Raw genomic sequence first — 8,454 nt, forward strand, 5'->3', positions numbered from 1 at the left:
TATTGGTGCATCCTTAAATGAATACGGTAGAAACCATTTATTTAATAAGAACTATTAAAAAGGAAAGAGGCATCCCTCCCTCCATACCAAAATATAACAACCCTTCTTAGAAGAGCGTATGTGAACACAAGACAATAACCAACAGTGTGACCAAAGCAACCCCCAGGAACCCAAAGAGCTAGGAGACAAAGGGGGAAAGTGGAAAGGATTTTATTTTCTGTTAACTTCTTTCTCCCCACAGGATCTAGCTGGGAGCATGAACTGGATTTGAAATATATCATTCCAGAAAAGAAAAGGTGTGCATCAAATCCTTGCTCATAAACCTCAGGTCCTGAGAAGTGAATATTCCCTTCTCTTCAACCTATCCCTGATCCTGTTGGGGAAGGTATTTGGTAAAGCATCAGAGTCTGCGGCAAAGATTGTTATTTTTGTACATAGAAGACAGAGGAGAGAGACAGGATGTCTATTAGGGCTGTGCGAGGCTTCGGACAGAGCTTCGGATCCGGAGAAGCTTCAGACACTTCCGGGTATGAAACAGCACGTCCAGGTCGAAGCGCTGCCTCGGTGATCTGGCCATAGGGTATAATGGGGAAACAATAAAATATCTATAACTTTGTTGTTTTTTGTCAGATTTAGATTACATTTTCAGGGGTGGTAGACTGCAGAGAGAATGGCGCCTGCTAAGTTTCAAGAGGATTGGCGCAGGGGTTTGGGGGAGCATCACCCCAAATTCTTGAAAGCAAAACTCATGTCACATCTAGGCATTACAACATAGCAGGGTGAAAACTGCAGGCGTGGTGGCGCTTACTGAGACCACAAAGCTTGCCAAAATTCAAGAAGATCGGTGCAGGGGTTTAGGGGCAATTGTACTCCAAATTATTGAAAGCAAAACTCTTGTCACATCCATGTGTTACAACACAGGGGGGTCAAAACTGCAGGGCTGGTAGCTCTTACTGAGGCCACAAAGTCTGCCAAGTTTCAAGAAGATCAGTGCAGGGGTTTGGGGGCAAGTGCCCCTCAAGCTGCGGACAAGCAAAACTGGTGCCATGGGTGCTGTGGGACTGACTGTGTCTGTCCTGGGGCGGGAGGGGAGGCACTGCTGCAGGCCTGGCTGCTCAGCTGCTGTGTTACCAATCAATCAATCATGATTGACTCAGGGACCAGGGACTCAGGGAGCAGCTCAATACACAGGACCTAGCTACTACATAACGACTTAACGAGCAGCAATTAGCACCTACAAAACCAGGCTTAGGACAGGAAAGACTCAATACAGACAATCAACTGCACCAAGACAGACACAGTCTTGGCATGAGTTTTGCCTGTCAGCAGCTAGGGGTGCAGGGCCCCAACACCCCCCTGCACCGATCTCCTCCACAGCTGGCAGGTGTCACAGCAGGGGCCACCATCCCTGCAGCTGTCACCCCGCTGCACCTGAACACACACAGTGCCACTCATGGCACCAGTTTTGCTTGTCCACAGTGTGAGGGGCAGTTCCCCACAAAGCCCTGCACCAATCTCCTTAAAACTTGGCAGACTTTGTGACCTCAATAAGAGCTACCACCCCTGCAGTTTTCATCCCCTCTGTGTTGTAACACACAGCCGTGACATCAGTTTGACTTTCAAGAATTTGAGGTACAGTTCCTGCCAAACCCCTGCACTGATCTTCTTGAAGCTTGGCAGGTTTCATGCTCTCAGCAGAGGCTACCATCCCTGCAAGTCTCATCTAATTTGGACAGGAAACAACAAAGTTACAGATATTTTATTGATTCCCCATTATACCCTATGGCCGGATCTCCAAGGTGGCTCCAAAGCTTCGGAGCCACTCTGGCCACATCGAGGCAGAAACCCAGTCCGGAGCTTCAGATCGGATCGTGGCCATCTGAAGCGGCCAGATCCAAAGCCGGATCAGATCACTACCAACTTGCACAGGCATAATGTCTATGCAGTAAACTAGCCCAACTGACCACTAGGCTTTAGAGGACCCTTGGCCTTAACTTAGCAAGGACTATGTGCATCCATTGCTTAACTTAATATTTGAGTAAGTCTTAGGGTCATCTGTCTATCCTGTGTCATCCCCAAAGTCCAAGTGTTCACTTGCAATACCTGGTATATCAGTGAGTAACTATTTGCTGCATACCTTCTTACTGGCAGCCAGAAAGACCACAATGCAGATCAATAGAAAGCCCAATCAGTTCTACAACCCAGCACCGCACAGGGACAAATGGGAGATAGATATCTGTGCTTATCTTTAAACCTTTGTTGCAGACAGCATGCAAAACTGGTAAGATAGCCCCATAGCACTATGCATTTGGCTCCACATTTGCAGAATAATGTTTTTCTGCTCATGCTGGGCACCTCTTTTCCACCTCCAGTCACATTCAATAGCAGCTTAAATTTGGATAGCTGAAATTTTGATCCATCAGGTCAGACAAGATGCAATTTCTGAGTCTAATCCAAACCCCAAAGAAAAGCTCCATTGATTCCAGGAATGCATTTTGTAATAGTGCTGCTTGGGATGTGATACTAATGCAGAGGTACTTACAGGATTGAAGATGTGAAGCCAAATTGAGGACACCAGTGTTTTTCACCAGAAACAGCTATGCTCTACATCACAAACAGCATAGATCCTTCTCACATCAGGTCCAAAGCATCTGGTCAAGCTCTTCCCCAAGTACTTGTTAAGAGCTCATTTCTCCTTCATTTTGGCCGCACAGCAAAAAAAAGGTTCTGGTTCCTCAGCGCTACCCATGGGCAGACAACTCAAATGAACCAATCACTGGGGTTTGCAACTGGTAATTAAGAGATTTCTCATGACTGAATTTAGACTCCAGGACACAGGACATAATGTGTGCCTGAAAACCAATCCTCTGCAAGTGGTTTCAAATTAAATATAACCTGTAAGAGTTATTTCCTGAAAAACAGCAGCAATGTTCTACCGACTTAACTGAACACATAACTCAAACATTTCAGAGCCAATAAGTAATCTGCAAAGCTGCAACACTCTTCTTCCTCAAGTCCATCCTCAAAATTCACTGCTGTTGTGATACCCAAGAAACACCAGACAGTGTCACCTGCCATAAGGCCATCTCTGGTTGTCTGTTTATCAAAGCGTTTCATTAACACCTGCCAATCAATTATCCCATCACTCCAACCCAACTAACTATGCTAGTCTTTCCACAGTTAATCCCTTGATTTGTAGTAAAACTAACAACATTCCAAGAAAGGGATCATCTTTGCCTTCTACAAGACCCCATGATCCCAGCTTAGAGCTTCTGCCTTGTGCTTTCAAAACAAATAATAGATTATTACACTATAAATGTTGCTAGAAGAACCTTATCTTGTAAATATAATCCCTTCAACCTTCCATCTCAAAAATCATGTCCTGTTCACTTGGTCAGATCCCTGAACAATGGAGACCTTCAAAAGTCATAGAGCAATTACCAAATAACCCAAATACAGAAGCTGATAAATGGAGATGTTTTAACTGAGGTCAGTGCTGTGCTAAATAACAGAACACAAAGCAGCACTTTGTGAAGTGCTCATGATGGTGCACCTTCCTCCATTTCTCAGTTGCCACTTATAATACCTGCAGTGTGTGGTATCCTATACTTCTCTGTCACTGTTGGCTGGCTCCCATGAGGCCAATTAGCTAAAACTACTTTCTGAAGATGGCCTGACAAAATGTTTTGGATGCCTTTGTCTGAAAGTTGGTGGGAAGAGCAGGTCTCATTCTCAGAGATATCTTTGGTTGGATGAATTCCTCAATGATGTCATGAATGATGTCATCTACCTACACTTTCAGAAGGCCTTTGATACGGTATCTCATTCTGTTCTCATAAATAAACTGACAGGCTGTGATGTGGATGATTACAAGGTCAGGTGGGTGGCAAATTGGCTTAGGGGTTGCACCCAGAGAATGGTGGTGGATGGGTTGATATCAACCTGGAAAGATGTGGGCAGTGGAGTCCCGCAAGGCTTGGTCCTTGGACCACTGCTATTCAGTGTCTTCATCAGCGACTTGGACGAGGGTGTGGAGAGCACCCTGTCCAAATTCGCAGATTATACTAAATTATGGGTCAAAGTTAACACACCAGAGGGTAGGGAATGAATCCAGGCAGATTTGGACAGATTGGAAAAATGGGCAGAAAGAAATAGGATGCAGTTCAACAAAGACAAGTGCAAAGTGCTACATCTGGGCAAAAAGAACCACCAACACACTTACAGGCTGGGGGATGACCTTTGCAGCAGGGCAGCAGGGGAAAAGGATCTTGGAGTCATAGCTGACTCCAAGATGAACATGCGTCGTCAATGTGATAAAGTGATCAACAAGGCTAACTGCACTTTATCATGCAATAGCAGATGCATGGCGAAGATGTCTAGGGGGGTGATGCTTCCCCTCTACGCGGCACTGGTCAGGCCGCAGTTGGAGTACTGCATCCAGTTTTGGGCACTGCACTTCAAGAGGGATGTGGAGAATCTTGAGAAGATCCAGAGGAAGGCCATTCAGATGGTCAGAGGCCTGCGGCAAGGCCCTACAAGGAGCGACTGAGGGACCTAGATCTCTTCAGCCTTCGCAAGAGAAAGCTTCGCTAATATATAAGGAGTTTTTATGATATAATGTCTTGTGAGAGGAAGGGAACAAAGCAAGAGGATCTGGGCTCTTTTCCAGGTCTACCAGATAATCCCATGCATTGCCTTTGAGAGAGTAATTTAATTACTCTGTGCCTTCTTTCATCCTCTGTAAATTGGTTGTGAAAAATAAACAATGTCAGCTTTGTACCATTCTGTGATATCACACCCCTGTTACGTTTGAAAAGATATCTCAGCCTAAATGACCAAAGAGAAATTCCTATTGCCATATTATAAGAGGGGATCAGGGGCAGGAAGGCATTGAGGTTCACGGAAAGGAGCCTAAGGGAAGAAGTCATCCACTGGAATCTACTAAGAACATGATTTATATGGTAAATAATAGGACTGTGCGAAACAGCTAGTATTCACTTTGGATTCAGATCCAGCTGATTCGGGGAACAGATTCGATTCAGTGATTTGAATCACTGTCCAAAATTAATTTGGCAGAATCTGATTTGGAGATTCAGCTGGTGCCGAATCATCCGAATCTCCGAATCCACCATGGGGGGACTCCTGCCAGGCCCCATCCCCTGCCCGCTCTCAATGGCTGCCCTGCCTAGCCCCAGATCCAGGGCCTTTGGAAAAGAAAAGAAAAAAAAGCCCCAACTCACTGGCTCAAGCCAAGCAGGGGCGGGGACAACAATCGCCACTGCCCCCCACTGCCCCGTGCTGTGTGGAGGGCTCTTCATGGGCCCCCAGAAGCCCAAAGGCCACTGCAGGAGCAGGTGAGTTGGGGCAGGTGGGGCAGCCATGGGGAGGGGGGGCTGCAAGAGCACGCGGGGGTTGGGAGGTGCTCGGGGGGGCTGAGGGAGCAGGCAGGGGATGGGGTCTGGCAGGGGTCCCCCCATGGTGGCCTCCCCCTTCCCTCAACCTCCTCTCTCCCACCGCCTACTTACCAGCATGGAGTCCAGGTCCAGCTCCCTTGCTGCAGCCAGCAGGGACTGCCTGAATCACCAAAGCTCTCCGAATCTTTTCCAGATTGATTTGGAGAGTTTGAAATTGATTCAGGCCTTTTAATTAGTCCCCTGATTCGATTTGGATTCAGAGATTTGGCCACTGAATCGGGCCAAATCTCCTCCAAATTGAATCAGCCCCCGAAGCTTCACACAACCCTACTAAATAACACTGTTGTTATAGCATGTATGGACCACCTTATTTATGGGGAGGAGATTCTGGGAGTGCTTTAAGAAGAGTTTAGTAGACAACCCAGCACTACAGTTCCAAAATCACAGAGTCCCATGGGAGTTAAATACCCATATACTAATGGAGATCTGCACCCTTGCTGCCTCAGTGAAACCAGAACCCTGAATTTGTGGTCTTTCTTCTGTACGCAGTGTATGAAGGAGTTTAGGTGCTTAAGACAAAGGTCAGCACACTGATTTACCTAAGCCTGGCCCTCATGCAATTCCAAGGAGAGAGGTTTGGGCTGGGTTTTAGACCCCGCTCTACAGAATGGCAAAGTATTTTATGCCAGCTAATTTTAGGAATTAGGAATGAAAGACTGCCAGTCCATTGCCCAGGAAAGTGCTAAAAATATTAGGCTGGAGAAGAGAGGCTTGTACCCTTTCCTTCTTTATCATTCTTTCTTTATGCTATCCCAGTAATTATTTATTCCATGGAAAGTGGGACACATTCAGCAAGGGGACCATGCAAAAACCCACCAACAATCGTCTGCAACCTGACAGTTGGAAAACAGGCATGGGGAGATATATTCAAGCCCCCTCGAATTGTGAATGCAACTGAGTGCTCTAGCCAGTTCATTCCTGGGAAGAAGGGATACATGCATATTCCTACCCAAAGGATTTTGGCCACAAGAATGTGACCTGGATTGGACCACACATTTAAGTTAGGTGAAGGAATACTTCACACTGGGATCTCAATGAAGGCATAGGGATAAGAGAGATGGAGCTGTTCTATGGTAAACTTATTAAGTAAGTGGTTTAAGAATAAAAAATACGGACAGAAGTCCATGGTGGCTAGGCAGCATTTCAGCACCAACATCATTTTGGAGAATTAGCTCCAACAATAGTATTGCTGGTATAAATGTTTTTTATTGTCCCACATCAAATGGGCCATGATCATCAGGTCCTTAGCATTCACCAGTTTCCAGTTCAGTCACTGATTCCTCCTTCGGCAACAGAATAGGAACAGGTTAGGGCTACCTATGTGACATGTGAAGCTTTTGGTGTAGTGATTTAATGCTGTTGTATAATTGGCTTCTCTTTGGGATAATACAGATTCTCCGTCATTTGAATGATTTCAGTTGAGACAGGTTATCTGTCCAAAGCCTATATTATAACTCAAACAGAAACAGGAGGCTTCATGGAGAACCTACTGTGTGGGGAATCCTCCCATCCCCTCTACAGGATAACCTGAAGGATTGCTTCACTTCTATGAACTTTGGGGAGCTCACACCAAGTGCATGGTCATGTTCATGCAAGGACATGTATCTGTGAAATCCCAAAATTTTGCAAATGCCAAACTAATGCAAGCTGACCTATTGATTAACCCTGAAAGTGTCCAGGAAATTAGAGACAAGCAAACATGCACTTCCCAAGAACCCTACAAAAGCCTCAGGATTTCCATGAAATCTCCCCCAGGTGACATTATCTCAAATCTCAGGAGCTGGAGACGGAAGGAAATCTCAGGACAAAGTACTATTTTGCAGCCCTATCTGCAAGGTGAGGAACTGAAGAATGGGCCAAAGCTGGGGTTTGCTCAGCTGCCAAAGAAGTTTGACAGAGTCACTACGAATTGGTCATTCTTACTGTGGTTGGTGAATGGCCACCCTGGATCAATGCTATCAGTACCTCTGATAGGACCAAAGGGACCTCACATATGTGAACACATTCTTCAAGTACACATTTGGTTGTGCAATGTGCATACCCTACCTCTTCATCCCTTTCTACTTGTATTGAAGTATCATTTTCTATTTTTCTGCCAGAGCCAAACATGCTGTGGATCACCCATCCAATCCACTGCATTGGAGAACTTCAGGCAACTCGATAAGAGTGCACAAGAACTGTTTTATGGAGAATGCACTCAATGTAAAAGGGATCTCAACATATTACAGCAAAGTATTAAAAGAGCGAATTCCTGCCACTTAAAGGCAAAGAAGTTAGGATTGAAAATAAAAATCATGGCATTTCAACAATGAGTGTTATCAGCCGTGATAACAAATGCTGAAGCATAAAAGAATTCTCTTCATTTTCAAAATGAAAATGGCAGATTGCTTTTCTAGAAAGTGCTAGAGCCAATGCTCTAGGGGAATATGGGTTATAGATCCTAATCATATCTTCTCACCTGAAATCTATGGATCTGTGAATCTACAAGGACATTTATATACCACGCCATGAAAGCACAGCTCTCTATCTAATCGGCTGTAATGAGATAAGGGAAGTAGAAGGTGTCCTACCAAAAGTTGCCCCTTTGGAATACTGTAAGAAGGACTTGTCAACACCTCCCAAGAATACCACTCCAGACACAAAAGGTTGAAAGATTAAAATAAAATCCTTTATTTGATGAGCAACTGAAAAAGTATTTAGTGATCTGTGAAAGTCAAATCAGACCCAATTGAGTTGTATTTTGGGTACGTGTACACATTCTACAGTCACACCACCCATTAGAATAAACACACCCACAGCCATGTTTCCTTTTATTCCTTCTTTATTTTCCCTCCCTATTTCTTAGGCAAAACCAGACATACTGCTGACCAGCCCTTCAGCTCATACAACACTTCATTTCTATCACTTGCTGAAGGCATAAAGTATTTTTGGAGGTGGAGAATAGCAGACATAAGATGGCCCTTTAACAAGCTAGGGAAAG

At 45.0% G+C, this 8,454-nt stretch overlaps 1 protein-coding gene across 1 annotated transcript in view; it reads right to left on the reverse strand.

Annotated features, from left to right (window-relative positions):
- Positions 1-2,940: 2,940 nt before the first annotated feature.
- LOC102384231 (olfactory receptor 6J1-like) overlaps positions 2,941-8,454 on the reverse strand; it is an 8,007-nt gene continuing 2,493 nt past the window's right edge. Inside the window, exons 2-3 of the mRNA XM_006035024.2 lie at positions 5,584-5,663; positions 2,941-3,071 (exon numbers count right to left, since the gene is read on the reverse strand). Coding sequence (XP_006035086.2) covers positions 2,941-3,071; positions 5,584-5,663 — 211 coding nt within the window. The remainder of the gene's footprint in view (positions 3,072-5,583; positions 5,664-8,454) is intronic.

Source organism: Alligator sinensis, unplaced genomic scaffold, assembly GCF_000455745.1.
Source record: "Alligator sinensis unplaced genomic scaffold, ASM45574v1 scaffold955_1, whole genome shotgun sequence".
Taxonomy (NCBI): Eukaryota; Metazoa; Chordata; order Crocodylia; family Alligatoridae; genus Alligator; species Alligator sinensis.